Below are 18,028 nucleotides of genomic sequence, written 5' to 3'. Positions count from 1 at the left end.
AGCATGTAACTATATCACTATCTGTTCCTATCCTCAGTTGTCTCTACTATTGGGTCAGCCACTGATCACCAATGAACTTTTTGCAATTATCAAGCTCCCTGAGCACCTGAACTTATGTGCAATTACTCAACCATTTTTTAAAGGCATTATTTGTTCCCAGAATGGGATTTCTTGCCCATCCCTAGTTTCGGTAAGAAGGTAGTAAGGGGCTTTCTTCTTCCAATCCTTCAGGGAGAAATTTGTGTGGTTTGCACCACACATTAGCGCCACAAGATGGCGCTAAAACGGCATTGCGAGCTATAACGACACCTGATGCTGGTTCCAGCGGCGTATGCCATATCGGTCTTGCCAGTAGCGCTGCCACTGAAGTGGATCGCCAGGGACCTCGCCATCACGTAGATCGTGACGTCAGTGAGTGTGCAACGCTCAACTTGATGCCCGATCTCCCAACTTCATTACAGCCAATGAACTTACCAGCTGGAACACAGGAACAGGAGTAGACCATTCAGCCCCTCATGTCTGTTCCGCCATTCAATGAGATCATGGCTGATCTGCGATCTAAGTCCATATACCCGCCTTTGGCCTATATCCCTTAATACCTTTGTTTACAAAAAGCTATCAATCTCTGATTTAAAATTAACAATTGATCTAGCAGGTGTGGTCTAACCAGGGCTTTGTGTAGCTGCAGCATAACTTCTACCCCCTTGTGCTCTGGTCCTCTAGATAGAGAGGCCAGCAGTACATTCTGTACCTATTTATGACATTTTAATGATCTATATACCTGAACCCCCACGTCTCTTTGGACATCCACTGTTTTTACTTTTCACCATTTAGAAAGTACAGGTAGACTATCCTTTATCCGAAAACCTCGGGACCAGCCGAGTTTCGGATAAAGGAGAATTTCGGATTTCGGAAGGTGGGTCGGCGGGGGTCCGCGGGGGGGTCGGCGGGGGTCCGCGGGGGGGGTCGGCGGGGGGTCGTGTGCACGACTTACGCTGACGCTCAGCGTAAGTCAGTCGGGGTTGGCGGGGGTCGGGGCCGGCGGGGTCCGCAGGGGGGTCGGCAGTTGTCGGGGCTGGCGGGGTCGGCGGTTGTCGGGGCTGGCGGGGTCCGCGGGGGGGTCGGCGGGGGGGATCGGCGGTTGTCGGGGCCGGCGGGGTCCGCGGGGGGGTCGGCGGGGGGGATCGGCGGTTGTCGGGGCCGGCGGGGTCCGCGGGGGGGTCGGCGGTTGTCGGGGCTGGCGGGGTCGGCGGTTGTCGGGGCCGGCGGGGTCCGCGGGGGGGTCGTCGGTTGTCGGGGCTGGCGGGGTCGGCGGTTGTCGGGGCCGGCGGGGTCGGCGGTTGTCGGGGCTGGCGGGGTCCGCGGGGGGGTCGTGCGCACGACTTACCCTTTATCCGAACTTCCGAAACCGGAACCCTCTAAAAACCGAAGGTTTTTTCGTTCGTACGCACGACTTACGCTGAACGAAAAAACCTTCGGTTTTTAGAGGGTTTCGGTTTTCGGAAGTCCGGATAAAGGGTAGTCTACCTGTACCCTGGTTCTATCCTTTTTAGGTCCAAAGTGGCTGAAAACCCGGCCAATCTCTGCCTCTGATTGGCGCGTTTTTCAATCCGCTCCAACCTTGGACACCAACGAAAAAGGCGGCTTTTCAATACATTGAAATCCATTTGCCACAGTTTTGCCCATTCACTTAATCTATCAACATCCCTTTGCAATTTTTTGCTTTCATCTATACTGCCTACAATGCCACCTATCTTTCTGTCATTGGCAAATTTGGATCTATGACTTTCTATGCCATGAGCTAAGTCGTTAATAAATATTGTGAATATTGGAGAGAACAACGACAGCTTCAGGTGGCGGCAGCAGCAGGAAGCCAGCTGCAGCGACACTATTTAAAGGGATCATCACCAATCACCCGCACCTGACAGGTTTGTGAAGTTTGAGTGGCTGTGTGCTACTTCCTGCTGCTGCAACAGTTTTCTTCAGTAATTTCAAGGTTCTTTGGTACAGGGAGTGTGCTGGCAAGTACAAAACTGCATAATTATTTCTGAAAAGCTTCAAACTACAACACTTGCTAAAAGTCAGGGGGCTGTACGGGCAGTCGACCTCACCCTCCAGGATCTATTGTGGAGGGAGCGGAGGCAGCGAGAAAGACAGGAACATATGCGCAGAAGGAGGAGGAGGGCCACCAGGGCTCTCAACAGGAGGCCTTACCCACCTAGGGTCTTCCAAAAGCACTTTTCCTACCTTCAATTAAGCGACGAGCAGTGTATTAGGAGGCTCCGCTTCACCAAGGAGGTGCTCGCAGAACTCTGCCACCTCCTGCAACCAGACCTCCAGCCTCAGATCAGGGCGACCACGGCTCTCCCCGTGGCAAACAAGGTCACCGCGCCCTCAATTTCTTTGCCAGCGGATCCTTCCAGTCTGCAGCAGGAGACATATCTAATATCTCACAGTTCGCCATCCATTGCTACATCCGGAAATTACTGAGGCTCTCTACAGCAGGTGAAAGGACTGCATTGGCTTCCCGATCACCAGAGAAAAGCAGGACGAGCATGCATGTGGCTTTGCCAGGATAGTGGGCTTCCCGATGGTGCAGGGCACCACTGACTGCATAACAATTCTGAGATCTTCCGTAACCGCAAAGGCTACCACTCAATTAATGTGCAGTTGGAGTATGACCACACACAGTGAATCCTTAACGTCAATGCCCGTTATCCTGGCAGCAGCCACGATGCCTTCATCCTGTGCCAGACCGGTGTGCTAGCACTCTTCCAGCCACCACATCAAGCTCGAGGCTGGCTGCTTGGAGACGAGGGCTATCCACTCTCCAGCTGGCTCACGACTCCCCTCTGCAACCCCAACACTCGTGCCCAGCACTCATATAATGAGAGCCATGCTGCCACCAGGAACATCATCGAGCAGACCATTGGCCTACAGAAGCAACGGTTCCGCTGCCTTGAGCGCTCGGGAGGAGCCCTCCAGTACTGACCAGAGCGGGAGTCCCATTTCGTGATGGTCTGCAGTATCCTCCACAACTTGGCCACCAGGGATTGCTGGACCACCTCAGGAGGATGACGAGGCAGAGGAGGATGAGCAGGAGGAGGAGGAAGAGGAGGAGGAGGAGGAGGAAGAGCAATAGGGAGGGCGGAGGCAGCGAGACAATCGGCCTTCCGGACGGGCTGTCTGTATCCGGCTCATCAGACTCCGATTCGCACGAATGAAACCCCAGATCCCCGTAGCTCACCACATCCCCATCATACAATCCCTGTCTCATGCCATATCACAGTGTCCTCCTGGATGCAAAGGTGAAATGTGAGAGACCACAAAATATTCCAAACATTATTAATAAATTTATCTATAAACGTATCGCATGCATTATAATAACTAATGACCATTGTGCCTGCCACAGTTGAATATCTGTCATTGTGTGCAAGGTGTGAGATGTGGGTGTGAGTGTTGCTAGGTAGGGATTGTTGGTGGGTGAGTGCTGGGGGTGTGGTGCATTGAGCAGTGTGTGAAGATGGTGGTACAGGTGGTGGTATGTAGCATTTGTTGAAGCCTTCACTCACCCTGACCACCCATGTGAGCTCATTAAACTTATTCCTGCACTGTGTGAGAGTTCTGGGGACCACAGTGCTGCCCATGACATGGTGTGCCACTTCCCTCCACATAGTCCGGCAGACTTGTGGCGAGAGCCTCCTGCGAGTTGGCGGATACAGGACCGCCCACCTTCTCTCCACCACTAAAACCAATGCCTCCAAAGCTTCATCGGAAAACCTCCGGGCTCTCTCCCTGGGGAGGCGATCTGCCATCAGGATTTGTCACTAAATGCTCCTTCTCCTTGTCCTTCTTCTTATGGTTGTTGAGGCAGCTGCACACCCAACAATGCTGAGAATGAAGTGCTGCCAGCATCAATGATACTCCCCTTTAAGTAGTAAAAAATGCCTGTGGCAATCATTACTTGCGTTTAGACTGCCCCTGATATTTGGCCCATCTTTTCAGTGTAACGCCAATGAGCTTGGGTTTTTAGACGAGAATCATGACTGCAATCATTTTAGTGAGGAGTGAGCACGAATTTTGCGTGTAGCCTAGACAATTTTCAACTGGTGCTACTTAACCATTTTTAGTCTAAACACTGCCCATTTCTTGGCTATAATGAATTTCTAGCACTTGTCTTTTAACTCTTCGATCTGCAGACACCTATTACAACGGTACTTTGGTCTGAATTCCTCACCTTTCATTACTATGAACATTTCATACACACATCATTGCTTCATATCACTCTCCATTTCTTGTGTGACTTAACCCAAACTTATATGTATTTACTAGATTAACATCAAAGTATCAAAGTTTAATAACCATTGATGCTCACGGTGATCAGATTTGCAGTAAGTGCTGGCTGCTCGAGGAATTCCGGCTCCGTGTTGATGAGCTGGAATCCGAGCTTCAAACACTTCAAACATCAGGGAGGGGGAGAGTTACCTGGACTCTGTGTTTCAGGAGGTAGTCACACCAATTAGAGTAATTAATTCAGATGTAGTCCGTGGCCAGGGACAGGATGGTGTGACTAGAAGTGAGGCAGGTACGGGGATCCAGGAGGTAGTGTTGGAGGAGCCGCAGCCCTTGCTCTTGTCCAACAGGTTTGAGGCTCTTACTCCCTGTGAGGATGGGAACGGGGACTGCGGGGAGGATGAGCAACCTGGCCACAGCACCGTGGAGCAGGGGGCCATTCAAGTGGGGGGAGTTAAAAGAAATGTTGTAGTGGTAGGGGATAGTATCGTTAGGGGGATAGATAGGGTTCTTTGCAGCTGAGAGCGAGAGTCCCGAAGGCTGTGTTGCCTGCCCGGTGCCAGGGTTAAGGACATCTCCTCTGGACTGGAGAGAAACTTGGAGTGGGAGGGGGAGGATCCAGTTGTCATGGTCCATGTTGGTACCAACGACATAGATAGGACAAGGAAAGAGGTTCTGCTGAGGTAGTTTGAGCAGCTAGGGGCCAAATTAAAAAGCAGAACCACAAGGGTAATAATCTCTGGAATACTACCTGAGCCACGTGCAAATTTGGCTAGGGTAAATAAAATTAGAGAGTTAAATGCGTGGCTCAAAGACTGGTGTGGGAGAAATGGGTTTTGCTTCTTGGGACACTGGCATCAGTACTGGGACAGGAGGGAGCTGTTCCGTTGGGACGGACTTCACTTGGCCATTGCTGGGACTAGAATCCTGGCGAATCGAACAACTAGGGCTGTAGAGAGGGCTTTAACTAATTAGTGGGGGGGAGGTTTTAAGAGAGCGAAAAATAAAAATGACAGAGGAGAAGGCAATAGAGCAAGGTAGCAGTGGGGGAATTACAAACCAGAGCCTTTCAGGAAGGGACAGAATGTATAATGATAAAGGTAAAGTAGTAAAAGGGGTAAAAGCAGGAATAAATTGTCAGAATGTAGGAGTCTACGTACTCCTCGCAAAAAATACTGAACTCGGAGAGGTTCAACAGAAAAGGTTTAATTGTTGAGGCTACATGTTGAACACAAAATGGCGTCAGAGACTACACCAAGTCCGACTGCTTTTCATCAGTCCACAGCTTCGACTGCTCCTCCCCCGTCTGGGCTTAACTATGTTGCAGATCGAGTTTCTTAAAGGTGTGATCCTTCTTAAAGGCATGACGCCTGATTTATAGTCTATGCACCGAAAAGCGGATTGTGTCCTTTCTGTGATTGGTACGCCACACAGCTCCCCCCAGAATCCGCTAGTAGGGAGTGTACGAACCGGCGTGGCGGCTTGATGGCACAGCCGGAACAGCTCTTGGCGGTTGGTGTCGGGAGCGGGGCGGTCGGACGCGTCGGGCTCTTAGGCGGTCTGCCCCGCGGTGGGGGTTGGCCCACTTGAACGGGTTCGTCGGGCTCTAGGTGCGCCAGCTTGAGCCGGTCGACCGACACCTTGTCAGTTCTGCCGCCCACTTTGAGGAGGAAGAACTTGTTCCCCGTCTGGAGTACCTTGTAGGGTCCGTCGTATGGGGGCCGTAGAGGTCCTCGGTGGGCGTCATGGCGCACGAAAACAAATTTGGCCATGTGCAGGCTAGGTGGTACGCGGGTTGCTGGTTCGCCATGCCGGCCGGTGGGTACCGGAGCGAACTGTTGTGCTCGGTTGGCGAAAGCGCGGCGTTGCTGGTCAGCCGACCAGGGGGTCGTGGCGGTGGGCAGGAACTCTCCGGGTACGCGCAGCGGCTGGCCGTACACGAGTTCCGTCGCCGAGGCTTGCAGGTCTTCCTTGACCGCGGAGCGTAGGACAAGTAGCACCCACGGGAGGCGGTCGATCCAAGCCTCGTCCTTGAGGCTGGCGCGGAGGGACGCCATCATTGACCTGTGGAATCGCTCGCACAGTCCGTTGGCTTGGGGGTGGTAAGCCGTGGTGCGGTGAACGGCCACCCCGAGGTTTCGGGCGATGGCGGCCCACAGATCAGAGGTGAACTGCGGGCCTCTATCGGATGTCATGTCGGAGGGGACGCCGAACCGAGCGACCCAGGTACCGATGAACGCCCTCGCGATGTCAGCGGTGGTGGTGGACGTCAGTGGAATGGCCTCGGGCCAGCGGGTGGTACGGTCCACGATTGTCAGCAGGTGCGTGTGACCTTGTGATGGTGGCAGGGGGCCGACGAGATCGATGTGGACATGGTCAAACCTTCTTTCTGGCACGGTGAACTCCTCGAGTGGGGCTTTGACGTGCTGGTGGATTTTGGCACGCTGGCAAGCTATGCAGGATCTGGACCAGACGCGCACATCTTTGCGCAGTCCGCGCCAGACAAATCGGTTGGCCACCAGTCTAATGGACGCGCGGGTGCCGGGGTGTGAGAGGCCGTGGACGATGTCGAACACCCGTTTTCGCCAGGACGCCGGGACTACGGGGCGGGGTTGCGCCAAGGAGGTGTCGCATTTGACTGTGACGGCGGATGGGCTGCAGGCGACGTCGGTCAGTCGCAGCCCTGGGAGGGTTGTGGGCGCGGAGAGCAGATCGGGGTCTGTGCGTTGCTCCGCTGCCAGTTGAGCATAGTCCACTGCCAGGTGGGCGCCGTGGACGGCGGGGCAGGATAGGCAGTCGGCCACCACATTGTCTCGACCGGAGACGTGCCGGATGTCCGTGGTGAATTCGGACACCGCGGCGAGCTGGCGTTGTTGCCTGGCTGACCACGGGTCCGCAGATTTCGCCATCGCGACTGTCAGGGGTTTGTGGTCGACAAACGCGGTGAAGGGGCGGCCCTCCAGAAGAAATCTAAAATGGCGGACTGCCAGGTACAGTGCGAGGAGCTCGCGGTCAAAGGCACTGTATTTGGCCTCTGGGGGGCGCAGTTGGCGGCTGAAAAAGGCCAGCGGTTGCCAGGCCCCGTCGACCCACTCTTCGTACACGGCGCCGACCGCGTGGTTGGAGGCGTCCGTGGTGAGGGCCACCCTGGCGTTGGGCTGTGGGTGAGCGAGCATGGTGGCGTCGGCGAGCGCCTTTTTGGTCGAGTCGAAAGCGGTCGACATGTCCGCCGACCACTCGATCGCCATTCTGTCTTTCTTACCCCGGAGGGCTTCGTATAGGGGCCGCATGAGGGAGGCCGCTCCGGGAATGAAGCGGTTGTAAAAGTTGATCATCCCCACGAACTCCTGGAGGCCTTTGATGGAGGTAGGCTGGGGGAACTGCTGGACGGCTTGCACCTTGGCGGGCAGGGAAATGGCTCCGTCCTGCGTGATGTGGTGGCCGAGGAATTCGATCCTGCTGAGGCCGAATTGGCACTTGGCTGGGCTGATGATGAGCCCGTGCTCACTGAGCCGCTGGAACAGGGTGCGGAGGTGCTCGATGTGTTCCTGCTTGGAGGAACTAGCTACCAGGATGTCATCTAGGTAGACAAAGAGGAACTTCAGGTCCCGGAGGACCGAGTCCATGAGCCGCTGGAAGGCCTGGGCCGCGTTTTTGAGGCCGAAGGGCATTCGGAGGAACTCGAATAGTCCAAAAGGGGTGATTATGGCCGTCTTGGGAACGTCCGTGGGGTGGACTGGCACCTGATGGTAACCGCGCACCAGGTCGACTTTGGAGAAGACTGAGCGGCCGGCTAGCCTAGCCGAGAAGTCTTGAATGTGCGGTATGGGGTACCGATCCGGCGTGGTGGCGTCGTTTAGGCGCCGGTAGTCCCCGCAGGGTCGCCATCCCCCGTCGGGTTTGGTGACGATGTGGAGTGGGGAGGCCCAGGGGCTGTTGGAGCGGCGGATGATGCCGAGCTGTTCCATTGTGGCGAACTCGGCCCGCGCGATCTCCAGCTTGGCCGGGTCCAGCCTGCGGGCGTGGGCATACACCGGTGGGCCTGTGGTGGGGATGAAGTGTTCTACCCAGTGCTTAGCAACTTTCGCGGAGAAGGTCGGGTTGGTGAGGGCTGGGAACTCAGCCAGGAGTGCTGAGTAGTCGTCCGTTGAGTGGGCGCGGCACTGCCACGCCATTTCGGCGGGTTGGGGTGGTGCCATGGCGCCCGGGATAGGTGACATGGTGTTCATGTCCACGAGGCGGCGCTGAGGCATGTCGACCAACAGGCCGTGGGCGCACAGGAAATCCGCACCGAGGAGCGGGGAGAGCACCTTGGCGGTGATAAACTCCCAGCGGTAGCGGCGGCCTGCGAGGTCGATGGTGACGGTGCGGGTACCGTACGTCCGGATGTCGGTGCCGTTGGCGGCAGCCAGCGCAGGGCCACGGCCGCCTCGCTGGATCTCGAGGGTGGACGCGGGGATGATGCTGCGCTGCGCGCCCGTGTCGCATAGGAAACGGCGTCCGGAGGCGCTGTCCGTAACGTACAGCAGCGCGCCTGCTTGCCCCACGGCCATCATGTAGGCCGGTGTGGGGGCGGTTGGAAACGTGCAGGGATGGCTGCAGCGGCGTACCCGTGCGCCGAACCGGGTATGGAAGTAGCAGTAGCCCTGGGTCGGAAGGCTTGGGGGCGTGGGGGCCTGGGGGGCCTCGTGGTCGAGCTGTGTGGCCGTGCGATAGAGGGTGGAGCGCGCGCTGACGCTGCGGAGGCCAGGTCGGGGGTGACGGCGTGGTTGGAGCCAGCAGACAGGAGCTTATCGGCTTCGTCGGCCAGGGCCTCGAGGTCCGTGAGGTTGGACGCCACGATCGCCGGGCGGATGCTGGGAGGTAGTTGGCGGATAAAGAGCGTGCGGAAGAGGGAGCCGGGCAGTTTCTCGTCGGTCAGAGCAAGCATGTGTGAGAGCAAGTCTGACGGCGTGGAGTCACCGAGGCCCGGGAGGTCGAGGAGGTGGCAGTTGCGCAAAAATTGGGAGGCTGTGAATTTTTTCAGGAGCGCGGCCTTGAGATGTGCGTACTTGCCTTCCTCCGGAGGGTCTTGTAGTGTTGTCCAGACTTTCATGATTGTGGAGCTGCCCAGGGAGGCGAGGAGGTAGTCGTACATCGTTGCATTGGCGGTGATGCTGCGGAGTCGGAATTGCGATTCGGCTTGAAGGAACCAGGCGGTGGCTAGGTTCTCCCAGAACTCCGGCAGCTTCACAGAAACTGCGTTTGTGTCAGCCATGGTTACGCTTAGGAGTCGTCCTGAGCGTCGGGGTCACCAATGTAGGAATCTACGTACTCCTAGCAAAAAATACTGAACTCGGAGAGGTTTAACAGAAAAGGTTTAATTATTGAGGCTACATGTTGAACACAAAATGGCGTCAGAGACTACACCAAGTCCGACTGCTTTTCATCAGTCCACAGCTTCGACTGCTCCTCTGGGCTTAACTATGTTGCAGATCGAGTTTCTTAAAGGTGTGATCCTTCTAAAAGGCATGACGCCTGATTTATAGTCTACGGACCGAAAAGCGGATTGTGTCCTTTCTGTGATCGGTACGCCACAAGAAAACATATTTGAAAGTTCTTTATCTGAATGCACGCAGCATTCGTAACAAAATAGACGAGTTGACGGTACAAATAACTACACATGGGTATGATCTGGTGGCCATTACGGAAACATGGCTGCAAGATGATCATGACTGGGAACTAAACATACAAGGGTATTTGACAATTAGGAAGGACAGACAGGAAGGAAAGGGAGGTGGGGTTGCTATGTTAATCAAGGATGGAATCACTGCAATAGTCAGAAATGATATTGGGTCAAAGGATCAGGATAGTGAAACAGTTTGGGTGGAGATAAGGAATAATAAGGGGAAAAGGCACTGGTGGGCGTAGTCTATAGGCCTCCTAACAGTTGCAACTCTGTTGGCCGGAGTATAAATCAGGAAATAGTTGGGGCTTGTAATAAGGGAACAGCTATAATCATGGGGGATTTTAACTTTCATATTGACTGGACTAATCAAATTGGGCATGGCAGCCTTGAGGAAGAGTTCATAGAGTGTATTAGGGATGGGTTCCTTGAGCAGTATGTAACTGAACCAACCAGGGGGCAGGCAATCTTAGATCTGGTCCTGTGTAATGAGACAGGATTAATAAAAAATGTCCCAGTAAAGGATCCCCTTGGAATGAGTGACCATAATATGGTTGAATTCCAAATTCAGTTGGAGGGTGAGAGAGTTGGATCTCAAACCAGCGTACTAAGCTTAAATAAAGGAGACTATGAAGGTATGAGAGTAGAATTGATTAAAGTGGACTGGGAAAACAGATTAAAGTGTAAGACGGTACAAGAGCAGTGGTCTACATTCAAGGAGATATTTCACATCTTTCAAGATAAATATATTCCACTGAGGAAAAAGGGGAGTAAAAGAAAAGACAGCCATCCGTGGCTAAGTAAAGTAATAAAGGATAGTATCCGACTGAAAACAAGGGCATATAAAGTAGCCAAATCTAGTGGGAGGATAGAAGATTGGGAAGCATTTAAAAGCCAGCAAACAATAACTAAAAGATTAATTAAGAAAGGGAAGATAGATTATGAAAGTAAACTAGCAAAAAATATAAAAACAGATAGCAAGAGTTTCTACAGCTATATAAAAAGAAAAAGGGTGGCTAAAGTGAACGTTGGTCCCTTAGAGGATGAGACCGGGAAACTAGTGGTGGGGAACATGAAGATGGCAAAGACGCTGAACAAATGTTTTGTATCAGTCTTTACAGTAGAGGACACTAAAAATATCCCAACACTGGACAAACAGGGGGCAATGGGGGGGGGGAGGAGCTAAACACGATTAAAATCACTAAGGAGATGGTACTCGGTAAAACAATGGGACTTAAGGTGGATAAATCCCCCGGACCTGATGGCCTACATCCTAGGGTCTTGAGAGAAGTGACGGTAGGGATTGTGGATGCATTGGTGATTATTTTCCAAAACTCTCTGGACTCAGGAAAGGTCCCGGCAGATTGGAAAACTGCTAATGTAACACCCTTATTTAAGAAGGGAAATAGAAAAAAAGCTGGAAACTATAGACCAGTTAGCCTAACATCTGTGGTTGGCAAAATGTTGGTGTCCATTATTAAGGAAACAGTAACAGAGCATTTGGATAAACATAATTTAATAAGACAGAGTCAGCATGGTTTTATGAAGGGGAAGTCATGTTTGACAAATTTGCTCGAATTCTTTGAGGACGTAACATACAGGGTGGATAAAGGGGAACCAGTGGATGTAGTGTATTTGGACTTCCAAAAGGCATTTGACAAGGTTCCACACAAAAGATTACTGATCAAGATAGAAAATCACAGGATTGGGGGTAATATACTGGCATGGGTGGATGATTGGCTATCTAACAGAAAACAGAGAGTTGGGATAAATGGTTCATTCTCGGGCTGGCAATCAGTGACTAATGGTGTTCCGCAGGGGTCAGTGCTGGGGCCCCAACTCTTTACAATCTATATTAACGATTTGGAGGAAGGGACCGAATGCAACATATCCAAGTTTGCCGACGATACAAAGATGGGAGGGAAAGCAGTGAGTGAGAGGACATAAAAAACCTGCAAAAGGACATAGACAGGCTAAGTGAGTGGGCAGAGATTTGGCAGATGGAATATAATATTGGAAAGTGTGAGGTTATGCACTTTGGCAGAAAAAATCAAAGAGCAAGTTATTATCTAAATGGAGAGAAACTGCAAAGTGCTACAGTACAAAGGGATCTGGGGGTCCTGGTGCATGAAACACAGAAAGTTAGTATGCGGGTGCAGCAGGTGATCAGGAAGGCCAATGGAATCTTCACTTTTATTGCAAGGGGGATGGAGTATAAAAACAGTGAAGTCTTGCTGCAGTCATACAGGGTATTGGTGAGGCCACACCTGGAATACTGTGTGCAGTTTTGGTTTCCATATTTAAGAAAATATATACTTGCTCTCGAGGCGGTTCAGAGAATGTTCATTCAGTTGATTCCGGAGATGAGGGGGTTGATGTATGAGGAAAGGTTGAGTAGGTTGGGCCTCTACTCATTGGAGTTCAGAAGAATGAGAGGCGATCTTATCGAAACATATAAGATTGTGAGGGGGCTTGATCGGGTGGATGCGGTGAGGATGTTTCCACTGATGGGTGAGACTAGAACTAGGGGGCATAATCTTAGAATAAGGGGCTGCCTTTTCAAAGCTGAGATGAGGAGGAACTTCTTCACTCAGAGGGTAGTAAATCTATGGAATTTGCTACCCCAGAGAGGTAGCTGTGGAAGCTGCAACATTAAATAAATTTAAAACGGAGATTGACAGTTTCCTTGCAGATAAGGGAATTAGGGGTTAAGGGGAGAGGGCAGGGAAGTGGACGTGAGTCTAGATTCGGATCAGCCATGATCCTATTGAATGGCGGAGCAGGCCCGAGGGGCCGTATGGCCTACTCCTGCTCCTACTTCTTATGTTCTTATGTTCTTATGTAAGTATTAAATATCATTTTTAATTTCACTGCTGGTGGGCATTTGTTGGACAAAGTGGCATGTGGCCCCATAGTGGGTGATTTGGGCCCAAAAATTAAGTTTCACTAATGGCACGTGCTGGCCTCAATTTAATATTCAAATTATTTAAAACAAGTCCTACTCTGAATGGTAAATCATAAATCTATTATATAAAAAATACTGAATGGTTGCAACATTCCAATGACATTGGCCAGAATTTTCCTTACCTTGGTGGGTCCGGGGCGGCCACTGTCAGTGGCGGGTCCCAACCCCACTGCTGGCTCCATCCCGCTGTACAGAATGAACTTACCTTAATGGAGCCTATTAAACCTGCCCAGTGCATTGCCCGGCCCAATTAGATGCAGCGGGTCTGGTGACGTCATTCATGACGTGTTTTAAGCCGGGATCTTTAAAGGGACCATGGCCACATTAAATTTGAAGTTCAATCTAACATAGTGGGTGTTGAATCTTTACTGTGCAATCACATAAAAAGTTACATGTGAGTGATAAAGAAATATTTAAATAAAATGATTAAGTAATCTACAAATATGATCAAGAACAAAATTTAAAAAGTACATTAATTGTGAAGTTATTGGTGCTTCAGTTAAAAATCTATAGACTTTTGTATCAGTAGCTGCTCCAAATGAAAGATGTGTGTGTATAGGTAATACATAAAATTAAGCAGATTTTAAATGTAATTGTACAGAGGTGGATTCTATAGATTATGGAACAGTTCCTGCAGATTGGAGGGTGGCAAATGTAACCCCACTATTTAAAAAAGGAAGGAGAGAGAAAACGGGGAACTACAGACCGGTTAGCCTAACATTAGCAGTAGGGAAAATGCTAGAGTCTATTGTAAAGGATGTGATAACAGGACACTTAGAAAATATCAACAGGATTAGACAAAGTCAACATGGATTTATGAAAGGGAAATCGTGTTTGACAAACCTACTGGAGTTTTTTGAGGATGCAACTGGTAGAATAGATAAGGGAGAACCAGTGGATGTGGTGTATTTGGATTTTCAGAAGGCCTTTGATAAAGTCCCACATAAGAGGTTAGTGTGCAAAATTAAAGCACGTGGGATTGGGGGTAATAAACTGGCATGGATTGAAAATTGGTTAACAGACAGGAAACAGAGAGTAGGAATAAATGGGTCCTTTTCGGGGTGGCAGGTGGTGACTAGTGGGGTACCACAAAGATCAGTGCTTGGGCCCCAGCTACTCACAATATATATCAATGATTTTGATGAGGGAACTAAATGTAATATTTCCAAGTTTGCTGACGACACAAAACTAGGTGGGATTGTGAGTTGTGAGGAGGATGCAAAGAGGCTTCAAGGCGATTTAGACTAGTTGAGTGAGTAAGCAAATACATGGCAGATGCAGTATAACGTGGATAAATGTGAAGTTATCCACTTCGGTAGGAAAAACAGAAAGGTAGAGTGTTATTTAAATTATAAATTGGGAAATGCTGATGTACAAAGGGACCTGGGTGTCCTTATACACCAGTCACTGAAAGCAAACATGCAGGTGCAGCAAGCAGTTAGGAAGGCAAATGGTATGTTGGCCTTCATTGCAAGAGGATTTGAGTGCAGGAGCAAGGATGTCTTACTACAGTTGCACAGGGCCTTGGTGAGACCACATCTGGAGTACTGTGTGCAGTTTTGATCTCCTTACCTAAGAAAGGATATACTTGCCATAGAGGGAGTGCAGCGAAGGTTCATCAGACTGATTCCTGGGATGGCAGGACTGTCATATGAGGAGAGATTGGGTCGACTTGGCCTGTATTCACTAGAGTTTAGAAGAATGAGAGGGGATCTCATTGAAACGTATAAAATTCTGACAGGGCTAGACAGACTGGATGTTTCCCCTGGCTGGGGGGTCTAGAACGAGGGGTCACAGTCTCAGGACATGGGGTAGGACATTTAGGACTGAGATGAGGAGAAATTTCTTCACTCAGAGGGTGGTGAACCTGTGGAATTCTCTACCACAGACGGCTGTGGAGGCCAAGTCACTGAATATATTTAAGAAGGAGATAGATAGATTTCTAGACACAAAAGGCATCAAGGGGTATGGGGAGAGAGCAGGAATGTGGTATTGAGATAGGTGATCAGCCATGATCATTTTGAATGGCGGAGCAGGCTCGAAGGGCCGAATGGCCTACTCCTGCTCCTATTTTTCTATGTTTCTATGTTTAGCGGAACAGCTACGGAAACTCTGGCAAACAGTGTAAATGGTGCTTACAATGTGCTTCTGGGATTTCTGCAGCTCTTCCGTTGAAGTTAACAATTGGCAAGTGAGAAAACCTCCGCAGAAGTTCACCCTAAAGTCTCAGACTGAAAAATTAAATTTGTCACATTCAGGGACTGGAAGCAAATTGAACCAGTAGAATGAGTGATTAGAATGAAATTGTGACGGTTGATGACTGGATTTAATGTGTAACTGGACAATCCCAGTATACTGTGAGAAAACCTGACCACAAACAACACAAAAATTTATTTAAATGGTATATGTCATTTTTTATAGTGCAAATCAATTCACTGCAATTACTGTTGAGTTGGAAGGCAACAGCCGAAAATGGCCAGTGAAAAATTAACATTTACCAGTAGCTTTTCAAGTAGAACAGAATCTCCATCAATCTGTTAGCTGATATAATCAGCATGTTTTTATTTTGGTTTGTTTTCCATGCTGTCAAGTCATCAGCTGGAGCAATGGCCACGGAACTCACGCCTCAGGTTGACAGACGTGGTTCACAAGCTGTGTGAATCCCGTGGCCATGCAGGGAAATTTAAAAAGTAGGCGGGAAAGGGCTCTTATGTGCCTGTAAAGTACCTCATAATGATTTCAATTGCGTTCCCCTCTGCTGCAGGTTGGGTCGGCTCCACGCTGACAGATGCGCCTGTGGGAAAGGCGCGTGGGAGCGAGTTGACAGCGGGTTCCCAACCCACTGTCAAAAAAAACAACTTTCCCCACCCGATCCGCCACCAATCGTGCCCGCTACCACCCCGGAAAATTTAGCCCACTGTGCCTGAAGGAGGTGCTGTGAGGGTTATGTTATGTGACTCAGTAAGTACATTGGAGCTCAATTAAAGCTACTGGACAACCCAACTGTACTGATCCGGAACTTACCAGCAGCAATCTCCAACACATTCCAAAGCATCCCATTTTACTTTGGCACTTATAGTTTCTCAGTATCTCCAGCACCTAACTGAACATTCTAGGACTTACCATTGTCAGTTTTGCATTCAAACTTGAACTCGCTAGCCTCCCCTGAGCAACACTTAAACTTTGGGTGTGGCACCTTCCCCCATGCCCCACATCCTATCATTCTGGCCTCAGGACCCATCCACAGTGTACCAATTCTGTCTTGGACAACACTCAACCCTCTTCTTCTCAACCCTTCTTTTGCCCCTCTTCCCCTTCCCCATTCTCCTCCCTTCTCCCCTGCTTTCACCTCCCTCATGGGATTGGGGCAACATTTTCCTGATATTCTCACTGGAAGCATTCATTCGTAAAGTCTGTCCTCCTATGCCATATTTCACATGATGCAACTAATAAAGGAAATGTGCTATGATTGTTTTAATTATTTCTTATCCAACAATGAGAATGCATGCACTGGTGATGTATTACTTGGTGACTTGCATGAACAATCCTTTTTTTGCTGGAAACATTTCAGATGCGTTATAAAGCAGACGCCAACATTCCTTTGAGTTTTGCCATCTTAAGGTACAAAAACACAACTTAACTCACCGAAAAAGAACAGAGGAATTCGTCCAGTATATTTTGATAGTTTTCCAAAAATCGCAGAAAAAATGGAATTAGACGCACCAAAGCAGATCATAACATAACCAACATATTCTATTCCAAGAGTACAAGTGACATACGCCTGTTGGTAGAAAAGAAAGAGTATGAGTACCTGTTAAGTATGAATATGTGAGGCTAAACATTTAAGTGAAGTTATGTTGCTTTCTCTTGGGAATCTTGGAGAAAATTGCATCTATCCTGATTACATACTGTATGCTTGCCAAATGAAAGCATAGTAATTGTTGCAATAGCTACCAATCATCAGCAAGTGATGGAAGGAGTCGTCAACAGTGCTATCAAGCGGCAGTTACTCACCAATAACTGGCTCACCGATACTCAATTTGGGTCTGCCAGGACTACTCGACTCATTACAGCCTTAGTCCAAACATTGATAAAAGAGCTGAATTCCAAATGTGAGGTGAGAGTGACTACCCTTGACATCAGGTCAGCATTCAAAAGAGTGTGGCAGCATTTTATTTATTAACTATATGTTACCATGCTAAGTCTATTACAGAAATATTATTCCCATCTTCCGTAACAGTCCACACAGAGAATCAAGGGATAGGAAAGATGGACGGGGAGAAAGAAGAGAGAATGGGTGACTGGAGGGTGCAGTGGTGAGGGGAATGGATATGGGAACAAGAAGAGAGGAGAGGAGGGGAATGAAAAATGGGAAGCGGGACAGGGAGGATATAGGTGGCGGGGAGGGGAACGAAGGGAGAGAGGAGTAGGACAGAAGAGAAATGGGTGGAGGATGCTTGCAATGGGGTTTGGGGGAGGGGGACAGTTTCAAAGTGCCTGTTTTGATGCTCTGTGGAAGACAGGAACAGGAGTAGGGCACTCCGGCCCTCAAGCCTGACCCGCCATTCAGTTAGATCATGGCAAATCTGTGCTGGAACTCTATGTACCCAGCTTTGATCCATATTCCTTGATAACCATGCCTGACAAAAATCTATCAATCTCAGTCTTGAAAATTTCAATTGACCCAGCATCCACAGATTTCGGGGCGAGAGGTCCAGATTTCCACTACCCTTTGTGTGAAAAAATGCTTCCTGATTTCACTCCTAAATGTCCTAGCTCTAATTTTAAGATTTTGCCCTCTTGTTCTGGAAATTCCCCACCACAGGAAATAGTTTCTCTGTATCTACCCTATCAAATCCCTTTATCATTTTAAAGACCTCAATTACCTCACCCTTCAATCTTCTAAATTCAGGGGGATACAACCTCTCTTCATAATATAATCCTTTAAGCATGGTATAATTCTGGTGATTCTGCACTGTACCCCCTCCAAGGCCAATATATCCTTTCTGAGATTCAGTGCCCAAAACTGAACACAGTACTCCAGATGAGGTCTGACCAAGATCTGTACAAATGAAGCATCACTTCCTCACTTTTGTATTCTAACC

The 18,028-nt window shown here is 49.7% G+C and overlaps 1 protein-coding gene across 1 annotated transcript in view; it reads right to left on the bottom strand.

Moving 5' to 3' along the window:
• The window catches only part of unc93a (unc-93 homolog A), a 225,391-nt gene that overhangs the window by 54,830 nt on the left and 152,533 nt on the right, over positions 1-18,028 (bottom strand). The window contains exon 6 of the mRNA XM_085982017.1: positions 16,569-16,704. Coding sequence (XP_085838143.1) covers positions 16,569-16,704 — 136 coding nt within the window. The remainder of the gene's footprint in view (positions 1-16,568; positions 16,705-18,028) is intronic.

Source organism: Somniosus microcephalus, chromosome 3, assembly GCF_052327205.1.
Source record: "Somniosus microcephalus isolate GS21.2 chromosome 3, FLI_Smic_1.0, whole genome shotgun sequence".
Taxonomy (NCBI): domain Eukaryota; kingdom Metazoa; phylum Chordata; class Chondrichthyes; order Squaliformes; family Somniosidae; genus Somniosus; species Somniosus microcephalus.
Note: the sequence above shows the minus strand (reverse complement) of the source record. Positions and strands in the feature narration are given on the sequence as shown.